This window comes from Gopherus flavomarginatus, chromosome 3 (assembly GCF_025201925.1).
Source record: "Gopherus flavomarginatus isolate rGopFla2 chromosome 3, rGopFla2.mat.asm, whole genome shotgun sequence".
Lineage (NCBI taxonomy): Eukaryota > Metazoa > Chordata > Testudines > Testudinidae > Gopherus > Gopherus flavomarginatus.
In genome coordinates this window covers 231854914-231874332 of record NC_066619.1, presented here as the reverse complement: position 1 = coordinate 231874332, position 19419 = coordinate 231854914, and the positions used below count along the sequence as shown (strand labels likewise).

The following is a 19419-nucleotide window of genomic DNA, read 5'->3' as shown; positions in this document are numbered from 1 at the left end:
TGTTCTACCCAAGTTGAAATTTAGGCTAGAACACAGTTTTTAACCTGGTTATACCATGGTTGGTCCCAGGGCTAGACAAACGGTATTTTAACCATGCTTAAACTGCAGTTCAGGCATGAAAACTGGCTCTACAGAAATGGCATTTTGGGTCTCCATGTTGTATTGTGTTCCAGTAATTTGGAGCTTGTTCAGTTTACAAATTAAAAAATAAAATAAAATAAAATCTAATCAACAGCCCTTCAAATTCAACCTGCACTCTGAGAATTAGATTGGGCTCTTCCCTTCTCATGTGGCTGCATCTGTAATTGATGATTTTGCAGGCTCCCAAAAAGATCAATGCAAACCATTGTCTTCAAGTAAAGCCCTAAATTAAACTTGTACAAATGTATGGAAGGCTGATGGATTTGCACAGCTGCAACTGAGAAATCAATATTGCTTACTTGTTATCTGACTCGCAAGTAAAGCAAGGACGTATACAAATCCTGATTTGAAAACAATTCTTCACACCCTTTTAGTGCTTGAAATGTTACCATTATCTTTTAATTTGCCATGTGAATATCCTTAAAATGAACAGGTATGGATTGGGAATAAACGTGACCTGGTTTAACTAAAAACGTGGAGTCTAAAAACTTCTCTCGGGGGAGAGAATGCTGATGAAAAAGAAAATGGAGGAGACAGTGCATGTCCACGGTGGGTGGCTGAGAAACAAAGTCAATGGTCACTGAATAATGCTGCTACTAGAAAAACGTGGGTGGGGATGGGCCCTTAAAGCACAGTATATGAGTGGGGTGATGTGTCCTTAATCCAGCACTCATCTCAATTGACAAGAGTAAATACTAAATGAAAATGCCCATTAGCCCTGCTTTGAGCAGTGCTGTACACGTTCCTCTTAGCTGCTTCATGTTAGATTTGTGAAAAGGATGGTGGTTTCTGTTTGTAATGTTTCAACGTGCACAGTTTCTTTGATTATGGATTGTGTGAGCCCATAAACTGCCTCCCTGTGTTTCTAGTTCAAACAAGTCCAAATTAGTCATAGGGGAAATTCAGTCAACACTACCAAATTTCTCTGGGTTTCATATCAAAAACTTTTTGTGTCACATGGCTTCAGAAGTTGGCCCAACCGGGTCCAGACTTTTTCTAGAGCAGAGGTTCTCAAATTGTGGTCCATGGACCACTTGGTGGTGGTCTGCAGAAAGACACTAGGTGCTAGTTTCCTGAGGCTCTCTAGAGAAGTGGTTCTGCAGCACTCTCTTGTTCCTTAACGATGCAATATCAGACATTCAAAGAAGGGTTGGATTTGTTTTTTAAAAAGATTTTTTTAATTGAGTCTCTGCTATAGATTCCTAAACAGGCATGCATGTACCTTTATTAGGTAAACAGGGAAAGGCCATGGAATTATTTTATCTAGAATAGGTGCATAGCATAAATGAACTGTTGTATTTGTTTCCTGGGTGAAAGTGTTATGAAATATTGAACTGCTCTACATTTGTTCAATTATTTCAAATGCAATGTGCTGTTCAAATATTAATTTTTAATAAAAATATGAGTTGCTTCAGTTTTGATTTGTCTACATGGGGGGAAACAGTTTAATGAGTTGGGCTCCCCCGCACTCCCAAAAAGCTTTATTAATGATTTATTGGGTTTAAAATAATCTGTATATATATGTATATATTTTAAACCCCTTTGCACTTTGCCTGTAAGAAATTTTATTATAACATCTGATACGAACAGAAAATGTAGTGGTATTTGGTTATTAGTAAATCTTTATTTTAATTTTTAAAATATAAGAATTGTGCCCATGGAGTTAAGTAATGATATTAGGCTACATTAAATACATTCCCAGCAAACTTTCTCAACAGCTGAATACGACTATTTTGAAAACTTAAAAACCATTACAAAGCATGGGGGGAGGGAGGTGGGAACAGCGCATTTAATATTTTATATTGTATAATGTAAAGGGTTTTTATTTGTGTTTTACTCTAGAAACACCAGGACTGTCAATTCTGGTTTTCCCTGGTTTTCCTAGAAGACTTGTTGAAGTTTTCAAAATATGCATAGTTTTCTGCCTTCACATCTTAATTCGAAGGAACAGGATGATTGGATATTTTAACAAAAACATTTTTTTTCCAAAATGGCAATTCCTTTTTGAAGTTTTAAACCGTCAGGCTATTTTTCCACACTTGATTATTGTGATATCTTTATTTTACTTGTTTTCCACTTGCCATAAAATATTCCAAGCTAGTCATGGTATGAATTTCTAATATAAAAAAAAAATCTTTAAAAAAATCACGTTTTCTTTATACATTGTAAAGAAGCAAATAAGGACACTTTTATTTTTGGTTAATCTCCTTTCTTGTGGATTAAGACGACATAGAATTAACTTGTTAGCAAAATGATATTCCCTTGGATACCATCTCTATGTAAATCCACATGTTTCTGTGGTATTTAGCAGTGACATAAGAGAGTATTCCATATATATTACTAATCCAAGTGGCGTGGAATTGTATAGAAGCTGCTACCCTCTAGTACAGGCATTTGGTGACTTAGCAAGTGATGGTTATCATCTTTTGTATCAAAGCAATCCTACATTGGTGCTGATATGTAAGAGGCTTCTGGCCTTTCAGATAATTGACTTCAGCAATGCAGTTCTTTAGAAGTAGGCAAGTAGAGTGCATTGGCTTCCTCTGTGTTACAGTAAGTGATGCCTTCATGTGAGGCAAACTTTTCTCATTGTATACTATTCTAGTTGCCAAGTTACTACACGAAGGCAGACTTTTTAAATATGCTCCTTGGTACACCGCAGCCACAGAGCAGTCAGAGGGAAATAAGAAATTAGCACAATGTTCTCTATCACAGTTCACATCCATCATCATCATAAAACGTAGGGTGTACCCTTATAGCAATGTTCACATTCAGGGGTTTTCATGAACATCAATTTAACTTCTCAACACTCCTGTATTATCCCAAGTTTACAGATGGAAAAAACTGAGATCACAGAAGCAATCGTCATCAGAACCGGGATTAGCATTAAGGACCACCTAATTTCTAGTTCCCTGTTGAAATCACTAGACTTCTCTCTCTCTTCATCGTGTAACAATCCACCTTACTCCTCCATTCCTGGATCCTGTCTTGAGATAGAATTTGGAGTTTGCAATGTCCAGGAAATCTTATTTTCATAACTAGTCAATGAGATCACTCAGTTAGATGAATAATCCAGCAGCCAGAGGTGGGGAGAAGTTGGCAGTTTCGCATGAAGATTGGCTTTGGTTATACTATGGGTGGGTTCACTTCCCCTAAGTTTTGTTTCAAGTTTCTGGTTCAGGCAAATGAAAAACTCAAAGAAAAATTCAATTGATACCACCATGGTTCACCTGGTTTTGCACTTAACCTCACCCCTGCCCAAAAAACAAAACAAAACAAAAAACAAATAACCCCTCTGCAGGTTTTGTGTGGTTTTATGTGAAATTCTAAATTAATACTATGCCCAGACTTCCTTGAGATGTCTGGAAGCTTTTTCATAAATGTAACAAAACCAGATGAGTTTCATAAGGTTAGAGTTTTTATTATGAGCATATGGCCTGTCTCCAATTTCAACAGGTCTCTTTGGAAACAAAAGCTACTTGTGTGCAAAAATTTATCTCATGGACCATCCCATTTCAGACTAGGGCAGGAAGAATTTCAAGTATGAATTATTTTTCCTTTCAATTAAAACTGCTTGTGCTTTACAAAATATTACTAATCACTTCTGATAAAGTTAATTTCTTTCTTTTAGGGTCAGTGTGTACACATGAGGAAAAAAGTCCCAGTTTTATTTCTTGGCCTTTTCTTCTTGACCAAATGGTTCATGTGACAATGTTCAATACGGAAAGAAATATCATTAAGTAGCATTTAATATATAATATAGGATGTGTGTGTTTAAAAAATCAAATCAATAAAATCCTACCAAAACAACCACTCTGTTCTGCACACAGTTCTCCCTCTGGCCAGTGGGTGAGAGAGAATGAACCATTTGTGACAGATGTCAGACATGTTGCTTAATGCACTACTGCAGGGCACTCAGATACTACAGTGATGAGGATAGAATAAATATCTAGGTAGAAGAGAACAGAGAGAAGGATATAGGCCAGGGGAGTTACTGTAAGAATGAACTGCAGGAATCATTTGGGGTATCTTTATAAAATTAAGTACTGTGTATATGAATTGCATTTCAGGTCCTCCAACTATACTATGGGCACTCGAGCCTTTTCCCATGACAGTATTTTTATACCTGATGGGCAAGCAGAGAATGAGCAGGCAGTCCAAGCAATGTCACAGGACAAAATCCTAGGCAAAGCCAAAACCCTTCAGGTAAGAAGGAACAAGCACGTGACTATGCAGGTGAAAATGATTAAAAAAAAAAAAATGTTTTCATCATGTGCCATAGCATGCTAAGCTTGTAAGACGACTGGTTGCTTCCCTGAAGAACTTAGGGGCAGATCCTCAGCTGCTGTAAATTAGCATAGCTGCAGTGGAGATCTGGAGAGCTGGGGATCTCCCTTTACAACCTCTGGCCCCAATCCTGTAAGTAAATACGTGCACCCTGCACCATGTGGTGCTCCATTAAAGTGTACAGCGGGGGACGGGACTCCCTGTGGATGTATGTGTTGACCCCCCTGGACCAGCCTGCGGAGTCATGGCCTAAGAAATTACACTCAGAGGAAGATAACGGAATACAACTCAAACATTTCCTTTGTGTTTTTTGTTGTCATTTAAATATTTTTCCTCTTTTGCCCTCATATATTTCCCCAGTTAGTCCTTGCCTTTTAGTCACTTAACTGATGTCCATTGGTTTCTTGATTCCGTTTGTTTGTATACTTTCCCATTGTTTTTCAAATGCATTAGACTTTTTGCAAGATATAGAAATAGTCAATCCCCAAAGGTCTTACTTTTCATTTGCCTTCCATTTTTGTCCATGGGGTTCTAAATGCATACAAAACAAGGCTCTTGGAGGAAACTTGCCACTGCTCTTTCGCCAGTCCACCTGCATTTCAGATGCATTCAGTTCTTCAAAATAAATGAATACGTAAATGGCGTCCTTCTTAAATAAAACCATACCCTACTGTTAAGAAATTACTTACCAGCCCTCCTTTCATGCCTGCCTTCCGTGATTCCCATCCCATTAATGCATTCATTAATTTTGTGCTCTGTAATATACTTGAAAGATTCTCTCCATATTCCTAACTGGACTTTGGAAGAGCTGAAGAAGAACTACCTTTCAAAAATTAATCCATTTTTACAGTGGGCACAGGACATGTTGGGGCAGGACTTTGAGAGCTTATCAGTGCTGTGTAACTGCCCACTCACAGGAGTTGAATTGAAGGTTTAGGGGAAATTAATTGTATTCCTCTAACCTCTGCTCACAAACCAAACTGTGCCCACTTGTGATGCCAGACAGGATAGTAGCTGGAAAATTCTTCAGGGTCAAGTAACTGGCTTCTTTTGGACTTTTTCATGGTTCAAGGAGTTGACAGGTGTGCTTCTTAGAAGGAAGCATTAAGAATTCCCATTAATAGTGAGTATAGTTTTTCTTCACTGGCTTTCACCAGCCAGGAGAGGCATAGATCTCTTAATGTTAATTAAAAATACATTGTTGCGTTGAGAAAAGAATAGATATGAAAAGCAATGCATGATGATACTTACAAATGGCAGGTAGCTTTTAGAATTAGGTAGCCAGAAAACATAGCGATACAGGAAATTTGGAATCATTCTAAACATATCTCAGGAGACTATTGTATATACAGCCTTTCAGATTCTTGATTCAACAGGAAAATACCATAAACTAGTAAAGAGAACATAATCTTTTCCTTGTCTGCATCTCACTTTCAGATGACAAAGTAATAATGAGCTGTTTGGGATTTTGACATTTAGCACTTAACATCAGCTCTTGGAGATTTAAAACATTGAAAGAAAATTGGCAAGTGGAAAGGTTTTAATGGAGTTTATTCAGTTACAATAAATGTATTTAAAAATGCTAGGACTAACTACAGAAAAGAGCGTTCTGTGCCTTGAGGAAGCCAGCTCCATGCAGAAATGTGGGCATTTGTAGATTTTCAGCCTTCAAACTAATTTTTATAAATCTGAGTGAATAAACCTTTAATTTTGGGAGTAATTTTGAAAACTACATATGAACCACAAAGCACAAATGTTCTACCTCTTGGGAATCTCAATAAAACAATAAAAAAAAACCCTCATACATATGGATAGGCATTTTTTTACAGCACAGTTCTCAAACATTCCAGATTACAATACAATTCTTTAATCTGAACAAATAAGATACAGCTTCTCTTTTATTGCACATACCATTCTCTACAATAGCTCTATTCATAGGCATCTTCCAGTGTTCATAGCACAGTTTGTACATGTCAAATGTCATAATATGTGCATTACAAGGCACCCCATCCATCCCTCTATTCCTCAACACTGGAATTTGTATATAAACAGGCACATTTTGTAAGCAATAGATCCAGAGAGACATATTTTCTCACTGACAGTCAGATTCTCACATTGAATACCTCACTCTGAGAGTCATCCCACTGGCTCCAATGGGGCTACTCAGAGCAAGACGACTATCTGTTGTAAGGGTATTGAAGTCTGGCCCTAAATTAAGGGTTCTTTTTTAATTTAAGAAAGAAATTACTAAATGAATATTTAGGTTCTGATTCAGTTTCCACTAAAATCAGCGAGAGTTGAGGGCACACAGCAATTTACTGGATCATACCCTCACAGGGCCATTGTTTTGTTCTGCATGTGGAATTCCTGTTAATTTCAGTGAGGGTGTGTAAATCCGAGGTAGAGAGAGAAAGGGGGCAGCCAGGACTTCCTTCAGCCAGGGCATTCACCACTCATCCCCTCCCGCCGCACCACCTGCCGGGAGGGCTCTGCGCCACTCCAGTCAGCGGGGAGGGTAGGACGCGGGCTGCTGGGCTTGCTGCAGACCTGGCACCGGCTGGGGCAGCTGGAGCGCACAGCCAGCTCCCAGCAGGGCGCTCCCCTCCTCCGCGCTGCCGCCCCCTACAGAGCAGCCAGAGTGGCGAACAAAAAAAAAGTTGGGGCGGCCGTACTGCCCTAGGATTGGACGGAATGCCGCCCCTTAGAATCTGCCACCACAAGCATGAACTGGTGCCTGGAGCCGGCCTGCTTGTAATTGACATTCACATGAAGGGAAGTTACACGCTTGAATCCCTGCTATAAGCATTCCTTTGTGGAGATTTTCACAGTGATAGGGAGATCCTCTTTGGAGAATTTCCTGTCCTTGAGAGGGAGTAAGAAAATTACCACATAGTCTTATCTCTTTTCACTGGGTGTGGTTCCTGTAAATATTCAGAAAGAAAATCAAATACTAAAGTGTCCTCTTTCCTATTCATTACTTCTTCTAAATCTCATGCTAAAAATATGTTGTCTTTCATACATTTGATTATTTTAGGCATACATAACAGAAATTAATTTCTGTACAGTAAAGGAGGATCTTATTCTGTGATCTCTGTGTAAGCCGAAGTCATTACTGCCACAAAGGACCAGGCACAGGCTCAGTCTCTAGACATCCATAAAATGCTCCTTGTTTTGTTAACTTTATCCTTGGTGCAATTCAAGATTGCTTTATTTATAGTATCAGGGGGTAGCCGTGTTAGTCTGTATCCAGAAAAACAACAAGGAGTCCAGTGGCACCTTAAAGACTAACAGATTTATTTGGGCATAAGCTTTCGTAGGTAAAAAAACAACTTTTTCAGATGCATGGAGTAAAAGTTACAGATGCAGGCATTATATAATGACACATGAAGAAAAGGGAGTTACCTCACAAGTGGAGAGCCAGTGTTGACAGGGCCAGTTCAATCAGGGTGGATGTAGTCCACTCCCAATAACAGATGAGGTGTCAATTCCAGGAGAGGCAAAGCTGCTTTTGTAATGAGCCAGCAACTCCCAGTCCCTATTAAAGCCCAAATTACTGGTGTTAAATTTGCAAATGAATTTTAGTTCTGCTGTTTCCGTCTGTTTCTGAAGCTTTTTTTGTTCAAGTATGGCTACTTTTAAATCTGTTATAGAATGACCAGGGAGATCGAAGTGTTCTCCTACTGGCTTTTGTATGTTACCATTCCTGATGTCTGATTTGTGTCCATTTATTCTTTTTTTTTCCCTATAAAAGAATAAATGGACACAAATCGGACATCAGGAATGGTAACATACAAAAGCCAGTAGGAGAACACTTCGATCTCCCTGGTCATTCTATAACAGATTTAAAAGTAGCCATACTTGAACAAAAAAAGCTTATGCCTAAATAAATCTGTTATTCTCTAAGGTGCCACCGGACTCGTCATTGTTTTTATTTGTAGTATTTCAGAGAGAAGATTTTAAATCATCTCTGGACAAGAAACAGGATTAAATGAAAAGAAAAAAGGGAAACGGAAAAGGAAAAGTTGAATGATGGAAAAGCTACAAAACTTACATTTTCTGTTGATCTAACAGTATTGTGTTATAGTTCTCCTTCATGACATTACCCTCTGCAGAGCGTCACTGTGGGATTTCTGGGCTGTCTTGTACACCAATAGTCTTGTGGCATGGCAGAAGGGGATCTGCAGTGGGAGTATATCTGGTCAAGATTTGCAGAAGTTACTAATGACTTTGGTAACTGAATTTTTGGGAGCTCAACCTGATATACCTTAAAGGGGCCTGATTTTTAAGAGGCTAGATGCCCTGCGTTCTCTGAAAATCAGGTTACTTTAATGTGCAGTATTGCCAATCCTCAAACATTTAAAAATCATGTCTGGTTCCCATAACTGTGAGATTTTTTAAAAATATAATAAATATAGGGTTCTTTTTATGGCCTTCTGAGTTGTGACCTTTGAGGATGTACTTGGGTCATGAATGCAAGATTTTCTTGCAACCATAAAGCCTAGAAATATACCTTTTTGTTTTTGTTTTAATGAAAGCTTGATTTTGATGTGTCCACATGACTCCAGAAAACATGAAAATCGTAATAAAACAGCAAGAATCTTTAACTCTTGATTGAGGATGACAAGAGTTACTACTGATAATTATGCTTCCTTTTCTCTGCCTTGTTGCGGTAGCTATTGAATCTGGAGTTAGTTTGCTTTTTAGCCCGGGTAATCAGCCTGTGTATTTCAAATTGTTTGCAGACTATGCAGATTCCATGGGGGGTGAGAGAATGTGCAGTAGAGTTAACTTATTTCATTTGTGACATAAATATTTTTTTTCTTGTTTTTCAGCAACAGTTGTCCAAGACTATTAAATTTGGACAACCACCACAAATGACAATTTCTGAGAGGACAATGGAGGAGGCAAATGCTAGTTTAGAAGAGGACTTGTTACTCAGTAGCCCAATGGAGATTGAGACTCAACAGGACACAGTGCTCTCAGACAGTGATAATAAAGTAAGCATTTTAAATGGACACATATTCAATACATCACACTCAAAGAGGTAGCCGTGTTTGTCGCTTTTTACAGATCCAGACTAAGAGTCCTGTGGCACCTTATAGACTAACAGACGTACTGGAGCATAAGCTTTCGTGGGTGAATATCCACTTCATCAGACGAAAGCTTATGCTCTAGTACGTCTATTAGTCTATAAGGTGCCACAGGACTCTTTGTCGCTTTTTACATCACACTGTTATTGAAAGCACAGAACTCACTGGGGCATAGATGCAGTGTCCAGTAAGCCAGAGCAGCAGGCTTTTTATGTGTGAACACACAGATTTAGTAGGATCTTTCAAATTCTGTGCCCTAGACTAATGACAAGTATATGCACTGGGGGTGATGTACTTGGTGTCCTGGGAGGGAGGGAGGCCTCCCATATTAACTATTCTAAAGGCTGACTTCCCACAGAGCAGGTGGCAAACATAGCATCTCTCTTAAGGTCAAGAAAAGGCTGGTGAGAGACAGAGAATATTGGATTTCCCAGAGTGGGATGTTGTGCACAGGTGATGCATAGCAGCCCACAGGGAAAATCCTGTGTGAGAGGGATTGGAGCTTAAACCAGTTTGCCTTTGGCAGACTGAGAATAGAACCCAGGCATACTGACTGACTGTCCAATGCTCAAACCACTGTACCTCCCAAGCCTCTGACATACTGGGCATATTGGGCAGTCTACAGGTACTTGACACAGCAGCTAGGCATGTGCTTTCAGCACAGGTAGGCTGATGCACACTAGGGGCTTATCTACATTTAAAATACCACTGTGGCATAGCTGCAGCATTGCAGCTTTGCCACTGTAGTGCTTCAGCATAGACTCTACCAATGTTGACAGGAGGGGTTCTCCCATCGGTATAGGTCAGTGGTCACCAACTGGTAGATCGTGATCAACTGGTCGATCCTGGAGCCTCTGACAGTCGATCACAATCTCCTGCCACTAAAAGTCCGGCAGCGCCGTGGGGCTAAGGGCAGACTGCCTGCCTGTCCTGGCCCTGCACTGCTCCTGAAAGTGATCAGCACGTCCCTGCGATCCCTGAGGGGCGTGTCTGCGTGTGCTGCTCTTGATTGCAGTCACCACCGCCTCAGCTCCCATTGGCCGGGAACAGGGAGCTGCGTGGGCGATGCCTGCAGGGCGGGGCAGTGCACGGAGCCGTGGGCCCACTCCCAGGGCCACAGACATGTACTGGCCGCTTCCAAGAGTGGTGTAGGCCCAGGGCAGGAGCCCGCACCCAAACCCCCCTCCTGGAGACAGCACCCTGAATTCCCTCCCACACCCCAGCCCCCAACCAGAGCCTGCACCCCAAACCTCCTCCTGCACCCCAAACCTGCTGCCCCAGCCAAGCCCCCTCCTGGATCCAGCATCCCATACCCTCTCCCGCACTCCAACCCCCTGACCCAGCCCTGAGATTCCCCTCCTGCACGCCAACACTCTGCCCACCGTGGAGCCACCACCTTCACCCAAACTCCCTCCCAGAGCTTGCACCTCTCATCCCCTCCTGCACCCCAACCCCCTGCCCCAAGCTCAGCGCGGAACCCCCTCCCACACTCTGAACCCCTCGGCCGCACCCCCTTCCACACCCCAACCCCCTGCCCCAGCCTGGTGAAAGTGAGTGAGGGTGGGAAGAGCGAGCAATGGAGGGAGGTGGGATTGAGGGAGTGGGGCCAAGCCTCAGGGAAGGGGTGGAGTAGATCCTGGGTTGCACTTAAATTCAAAAAGTGATCTTGTGCATAAAAAGTTTGGAGACCACTGTTATACATTACCACCTCCCTGAGGAGCAGTAGGTAGGTCCACGGAAGAATCAACCTAGCACTGTCTAGACAGGGATACAGGGCAGCTTAATGACATTGCTTGAGGGTGTGGATTTTTCACACCCCAGAGCAACATAGCTATGCTGATCTAATTTTCTAGTGTAGACCAGGCCTGGTTCTGCTGAGCTAACACACTGAAAATAGCAGTGTGGCTGCAGCCACACAGGCAGTAGCTTGGGCTGAGCCCCAGGTATGTACTCGGGTAGGTAGCCCGAGCTACGACCTGTGTTTCTGCAGCCATGCTGCTATTCTTAGCATACTAGCTCAAGCAGACAATATCTACACTGGGAAGCAGGCTCCCAGCTGCTGTGTAAACATACCCTCTGGGCAGAAGGAAAGCATCTGTTCCCACCTGAGCATTTATCAGTTGTGTTTTTTCTGTATATTTAAAACTGTAAATTCCTGAGAGCATGGACATAATTTCCCTGTGTATTTGGAAAGTACTGTATCTATCCATTTAAAAAAAAATTATGATGCTATTAATGAAAATGGCAAATACTGCAGCCCTCCTTCACTACACAAATCCTCAACAAATAGTAGCACTTCCAAATGTACTAGCACCTTTCTCTGTCAACTTTGAGCACACTGAGTGACATTTGGATCCCTTACACAATGCCCTAGCAAAGAAGCTTTGTGCAGTGGGTGGCTGAGGAACATGGAATCTCTTCCCACTAATTCACAGTGGAATGTAGAGTGCCAGTCTGTCCACAAAGCCCTCCCCCAACCCCCCGCACTATTGTGAAGTTAAGCTCTGCTCTCTGAAGTGCATTCTGGAGTCCCCTTAATTGAGATCTCAGATTCCTGGCTCTCCTGCGCAGCAGAAATGTATTGTTTCCACTGTGTTTGTACCCCCTAGGGCTGCACAGGAGGTAGGGTTTGTGTGTCTCTCAGTATTTTCCTATCTGACCCATGGGTTCCCTGCAAGAAGATTTGGCTCTCCACCTCCCATCCTACATCCCTACCCTTGCAGTAGGATGTTTGACTAAAGCTTGAGGGCCAGATCGTGTTTTTAAGTCACAGCCCTTGCTGGAGGAAGGTTCAGAGGAACTATGTTGCAACCTGAGGAGGAATTTGGGTTGGCTCAGCCAGAATTCTTCCCAAGGCATCTCAGGTAGAGCATGCCAGAGCTGCAGTGGGTACTCATACTCTACCACTGGTTGGCTTCATACCACATTTCACCAGCTTTCAGCTGTTGCCATGCCCCTACACAGAGCCATTAGAGGAGAAGACATACTACACTCCCCAAATGTGCACATGCCCAGAGCCAGGCTCCACCAAATTCCTCAACGTTTGCTGATTTTCCTTTTCTCCTTCATTCTGCACTCCCTGTTTACCTTCAGTACAGATACTGAATCATATAGAGCAAACTCTGCCTGGGAAAGGATTTCCAAAGAATTCACATCTTTGTATCTGTTTTGTTTGTTTGTTTGTTTGTTTTGCACTATTTGACATGTCCATCTACTCACTTGAGCTTTAGCACCTGATATAAAAATCTTTTGGATTTTTCACACCTGGAGTGGTGTAGTTATGCCGACCTAATTTTCTAGTGTAGTTCAAGCCTTTGTATCCTCTTTGTGCTTCCATTTGTACACAGGGAATAAGAAGGCATATGCATCTTTGTGCAGCACTTGGAGAGCTACAGATTAGAAGAAGTGCTAAGTGTTGGTGCTGTATTTCTTATATGCCATGTAGTTTTTCATTATTATTGTATAGGTAAATTGGCTTAATGGCTTCCGTTCTCAATTTGATTTGGCATGTGTTTGAAATGCTAATTTCAAGGATATATACTAATATCTGCTAATAAGTCATAAAGGAGAATCACAAAGAATACATAAAATACAGTATGTCAGAATTGATAAACATGGGATTAAAAATCAAGCCAGTCATTTTATATCAAAGATGCAAATAGGCTATAATTCGTATCACAGAAAGCTTCACAAGCTCCTAGCTAAAAGGAATCACTTAAATGTGCTCTATAATGCATAAACATAAGAACAATTATAAAAAGAAAGACTGTTAAGTTAATGCCCATAAATGATACAGTAATACCAAATTTAGGGCCTCAGTACTTTCCCGTGCAGAGAACACCTTGCACACAGGGATTGCTTTTGGGGGACAGAGCATAGTGGAGTGTTGCCTCCATGGCATGGTGTCCATTGATTCCCTCTTGGCCCTACTGAAGACCACTCCAGCTCCATGGAATTGGAGGGCACAAGGAGGGGGATTGGGAAGGGGATGAAGGTCAAGTTTCACTGAATAATTTTCCCCACCAAAGCAAAGCAAGTTGATCTGTGGATAAGGCATTGGACAAAAATACAGTAGACCTGGGTTCTGTTCCTGCCTTAGCTACCGACCGTGCGAAAAGTATTTTGCCTCGGTTTCCTCTTACCCTTTGGGTGCCTTGTCTAGTTAGATGGTAAGCTCTTTGGGACAGGGACTTTATTTTACCGCATGTGTGTACAGCACACAGCACACTCTTGGTTAGGGCCTCTAGGTGCTATACTAGTACAAGTGGTTAATAATGAAGTTCCTGGAGTCTTCAGGAAGTAATGCAGTTGCTCCTCCATGGCTTAGAATCCACTCCCATAAGATGGGTTCTAATGGCAGATAGCATTTAGGAGAGCCCTGGACAGCACCACTCTTGCAGCCCTAATGAACCCTTACTGATGGAACTAAGAGGTCAAAGGGGCCTGCCTTTCTGTGGATCCCATTTGGCTCCAGAGGAAAGGCGTTCACAGGAAGCATTGGGTGAAATGCAGTATTTCCACTCCTCTATGTAGATAATTTCTGTCAAAGGCCTGGTCTACACTACGCGTTTAAACCAATTTTAGCAGCGTTAAACCGATTTAACGCTGTACCCATCCACGCTACGAGGCCCTTTATATCGATATAAAGGGCTCTTTATATCAGTTTCTGTACTCCTTCCCAATGAGAGGAGTAGCGCTAAAATCGGTATTACCATATCGGATTAGGGTTAGTGTGGCCGCAAATCGACGGTATTGGCCTCCAGGCAGTATCCTACAGTGCACCACTGTGACCACTCTGGACAGCAATCTGAACTCGGATGCAGTGGCCAGGTAAACAGGAAAAGCCCCGAGAAATTTTGATTTTCATTTCCTGTTTGCCCAGCGTGGAGCTCTGATCAGCACGGGTGGTGATGCAGTCCCAAATCCAAAAAGAGCTCCAGCATGGACCGTACGGGAGATACTGGATCTGATCACTGTATGGGGAAACAAATCTGTTCTATCAAAGCTCCGTTACAGAAGACGAAATGCCAAAGCGTTTGAAAAAATCTACAGGCTACACAGTGCTGCGTGACAAGCGTAACAGGAAGCCAGAGACTCAAATGGACGCTTAGGGAGGGAGGGAGGGGGTACTGAGGACTCCAGCTATCCCACAGTCCACAGCAGTCTCCAAAAACTATTTGCATTCTTGGCTGATCTCCCAATGCCTGTAGGTTCAAACACATTGTCCGGCGTGGTTCAGGGAATAGCTCATCAATTTACTCCGCTCCCCCCCCCCGCCACTTGAAAGAAAAGGGAAAGAAAGCGTTTCTTGACTTCTTTCAATGTCACCCTATGTCTACTGAATGCTGCTGGTAGACGCGATGCTGCAGCAGTGAAGAGCAGTATCCGCTCCTCTCCCCTCCCTGGTGGCAGACGGTACAATATGACTGATATCCATTGTCCCCATCAGCCCGTGAGTGCTCCTGGCTTGCCTCAGGTGAGGTCGGCCGGGGGCGCCTGGGTAAAAATAGGAATGATTCCTGGTCATTCCCAGTAGATGGGACAGAACGGCTGGTAACTGTCCTCATCATAGCTACTGAGGGCTGAGCTCCATCAGCCCCCCTCCCTTTCCTGTGTAAAGAAAAGATTCTGTACTCTCTGGACTATCATAGCAGCAGGATGCTGGGCTCCTCTCCTCTGCACCGCTTAATGTCCTGCCTGGACTATCATAGCAGCTGGAGGCTGCCTCCCCCTCATTTTATCTCAGTAACAAGTCAGTGTTTCTTATTCCTGCATTCTTTATAACTTCATGACACAAATGGGGGGGACACTGCCACAGTAGCCCAGGAAGGTTGGGGGAGAAGGGAAGCAACAGGTGGGGTTGTTGCAGGGGCACCCCCCGTGAATGGCATGTTGCTCATCATTTCTGCTGGATCTGACATGGAGCAGCTGTGCTTTCTGATACACTGGTTCTCTGGTACACTTGTCCCATATTCTAGGCAGGACTGACTCTATTTTTAGAAACCATAAAGAAGGGATTGACTCAGGGAGTCATTCCCAGTTTTGCTTTTGCGCCCTCGGTTGATCTCAGCCAGGGGCACCCATGATAGCAGCGGACAGTACAGAAAGACAGATAACCGTCATCTCATTGCCAATTTACACTGGCAGCAGACGGTACAGAACGACTGGTAACCGTCTCTGCTATCATGCAAAAGCAAATGAATGTTGCTGTGTAGCGCTGGAGTATCGCCTCTGTCCGCAGCATCCAGTACACATACGGTGACTGTAAAAAAAAATGCTGAACGGGCTCCATGGTTGCCGTGCTATGGCATCTGCCAGGGCAATCCAGGGAAAAAGGGCGTGAAATGATTGTCTGCCGTTGCTTTCCCGGAGAAAGGAATGACTGACAACATTTACCCAGAACCACCCGTGACAATGATTTTTGCCCCATCAGCCACTGGGCTCTCAACCCAGTGTGGCCGCGTGCACTCGACTTTATACAATCTGTTTTATAAAACCAGTTTATGTAAAATTGGAATAATCCCGTAGTGTAGACGTACCCTAAGAGAGGATGGGACTCTTAATTCCATTTTATTCTGGTCCATGCTTCAATCAAGTTAAAACACTGATTCTAAATCTGACAAAATGTATTCAGAACTGCTAGAAATCATGGTAGGTCGCATTTTGCTTTGGAGTTTAGCACTTAGATAATTAGGTTTAAGAATAAGTGTGAACTCTTATCATTTAGCCTGTGTAGCCTGTTGGGTCTTACTAGTCTGATATCTACAGACTCTTCTTTATAGAGAGCTATAAGATTATAAAAGTGTAGAAGAGAAAACCATGTTACACCAGGAAGCAGAACTGTGCATCCGTCAGACCTGTAGTGCTAGTGGGGATGGAGGAAAAGTCCTAATAGGCCTTTTCACTCTCGCTTTGCGATTGCACTAGAGCTTTTAATTATGTTTATTAAATCCTTTACATTCTAATATCTAGCTGTGCTAATCTTATTTTCTAGTTAAGTGAGAATCTGGACTCATTAAACCCTATGAGTGTGCCTGGGACAGGACATGAAGTAGAGAAAAAGGTAACAAACATGAATAATTAATTGAATTTGTATCAAATCCTTTTCTGTTTTATTACTTTTTCCTCCTTTGTTTTAATTAATTTTTTTAGAAAACCACCAGTTATTTTATTGCAGTATTCAGTTTTATTGTCCAAAATTCATCCAAAACTGCAGTGACACTACAATTCTCATGTACTGCATTTGAGGAGACACTGGTAAATGAGTAGTGACTGAAGCTGGGAAGTCTGTTTCCATGGTTATTGATGACAGAAAACTGAACATAGCTCCATCTCATCTGCTCTTCAAACATTCAAATTATTGCAGAGCCATCATTTTCATAAGTACTTATATTACTTTATTATGCCTACATATAATTTAATAAGGCTATGCAAAATATTTCAAGATCTTTAAACAACTGGCTCTCTGATAAACCAGCATTTAACCTTTGTGGATTTCAGAGCTGTCTTAAAAAAAGATACTAATTTTTCCTCTGTAGAAGACTTCCCCTCCTTTTCTGAGTTCACACCAATTGCAATCTAACAGTGGTAGCTAAATGGACCAGGTGGAGAGACTTTTGATTTTTGTCACCTCGTAAAGGTTAGTTTCTTGTGTACTCACTTGTAATCTTCCCAATATAACAGCATTTGCTGTTGCAAGACCTATAGTAGATACAGTAAGATTCATCTACCAGTGCTTCAGCCAAGCATTGTAAGGTTTGTTTTTTTTCTTTTTGCAGGGTGCAAGGTGTTTTCAGTATGGCTGGAAATAGTCTCAGTCCTGCAAACACTTACTCATATGTACAACCTTATTCATGAAAATAATCCTGTTGTGTTTAATGGCAGCTGCCTACATGAGTGAAGTTACACTCATGCATAAGTATTTGCAGTATCTGGGCCCAAATATTTGCAATCCAATGGGCTCTGATTTGATTCTCTGATTTCAACAGGAGATTTTCATATACAAGGAGAAATTTTACTTGTCACTTTATGCTTAGAACTCAACACCTGTTTTGAGAAATGTTTACTTTAGTGTTGCCTTATACCAATTAAATATAGCTTTGGAAACTCATCAATAGTAAGTCCAACTCAACTGATTCAGGCCTAAAGGCTGAACATAATAACTACGATACCTGAAATACAACACTCCATATGTAAGCAAACCTTAGATTTTAAAAAATAATAAATGTTGGGTTCTTGTTATTTCTCTACTGCTTTCTGAGCTTTCAGCGTGCCCTCACATAATATTTTCAAGCTTTTCTCCACAACCATGAAATCAAGAAACTTAATTTTTTTCTAAATAAAAGCTGAGAGTCTCTCATCAGTACTTGCCTCCAGGTTGGGCTTAAAGAAAAACATCAAAATATTGTGAAAGCCCTGATAAAATCATGAGAGTTGGCAACACTAAAAAATGTGACCCTGCTGAAACTTTAGCTGCTAATCTGTATTCATAGCTGATTAATAGGAAATTATAAAAATTTGAAATGTTAGTTATGCCCCAGTTGGGGTATCCAATTAGTATGAGTGAAAATTATTTCCTTAGTCATTGAGTGTTTCTTTAAAACAAAATACCAAGTTCTTTCTTAAAGTTATTAACAAATTAACACATCTGAAGATAAACTTTTTTTTACTGCTTAAACTGTAAGCAGGAACCTCTTGGTGCCAATTGGTAGAGGGCACAGGGAATGCATAGGATTTTACAGGGATCCCAGGGTCAGATGCATCCATATCAAGTTAACCAATGGGTGGTATCTAAGGTCTCTATCAAGAGTCAGTAGCCCAGTGGTCATCATAATCATTCTGAAATGTTACGTATGGATAATATTTAAGAAGTTATGTATCCACACTAGAAATTCTTCTTTGAGTGCTGGTCCCTATATGTATTCCACTGTGGGTAGACATATGCTCCATGAACCCAGAGCTGCAGAGTTTTGAAAGCAGTGTTCATTGGTCCACACATGCATCCTGTCTCACCTCATGCTTCTGACCGAGGACATAAAGGGTGGGGTGGACCAACCATTCCCCAGTTCCTTCTCACCACTGCATGATCTTGGTCCAGTGTCCAAAGCTTTGGTTTTATTCTTTTATCTGTCAACATATATAAAGATATCTGTAAATAGTTTTTATAAGTTTTTAGAGTTTAAAGTTTTATCTGATCGTTTTTAGTGTTTTATAGTTAGTCTACCTGACCTGGGGAGGCCCTCTCCCTCCATTACCCTGCTTTGGGTATTAGACTATACCCAGGACTTGGGGCTTCAAAATCTGTGCTTCCTGCCCATGCTACTTCTCGATCAGCAATGAGCACCAGTGCTGTCTATACTGCCTCAAGGAATCCCACAGCGTAGCAAGGCACACTATCTGTCGTTCATTCCTCAGTTGCACCTGGGAAGGACAGGAACTTCGCCTTAGAAAGCACCTAATGGAATAGACCTTAGGCCACTGTCGGACCCAGGCTAGGGTACCCACACTGTACATCAGCCAGGCTCAGCAAGGAGTGCGCCTCCTGCCACAATGCTCAACTCATCAGTGAGGAAGCCCACACCCACAGATTTCTCAGCACGGTCTTGTTGGTGGCAGAGCAGGGAGCATGCCCAAATCAAGCAAGTCTCTGAGCTCAGCCCTTGGAGCTTGAACCTTATTCTCTCAGTACTCACTAACCCTTCCCTCGAACCATTAGCTTCTTTTCCCATGTCTCTCCTAGGGTTTCACTCCTGGCAACCATCACCTCAGTTAAGTGGAGTGATGATCTAAGGTGCAGCTAGTAATCTGGGCTCCACTGCTTCTCTGGGAGCAGCAAATCTGTGAATACTGCAAGTGTCCAGGGTGGAACAGGAGTTGGATGATCCAGGGGAACATGCAGGGA

General features: G+C 42.0%; 1 protein-coding gene across 6 annotated transcripts in view; it reads left to right on the top strand.

Annotated features, from left to right (window-relative positions):
* CRACD (capping protein inhibiting regulator of actin dynamics) overlaps positions 1 to 19419 on the top strand; it is a 226454-nt gene that overhangs the window by 175089 nt on the left and 31946 nt on the right. For all 6 annotated transcript variants that reach the window (XM_050947334.1, XM_050947335.1, XM_050947333.1 and 3 more), the window contains 3 exons: positions 4212 to 4347; positions 9261 to 9425; positions 16513 to 16581. In XM_050947334.1, coding sequence (XP_050803291.1) covers positions 4212 to 4347; positions 9261 to 9425; positions 16513 to 16581 — 370 coding nt within the window. The remainder of the gene's footprint in view (positions 1 to 4211; positions 4348 to 9260; positions 9426 to 16512; positions 16582 to 19419) is intronic.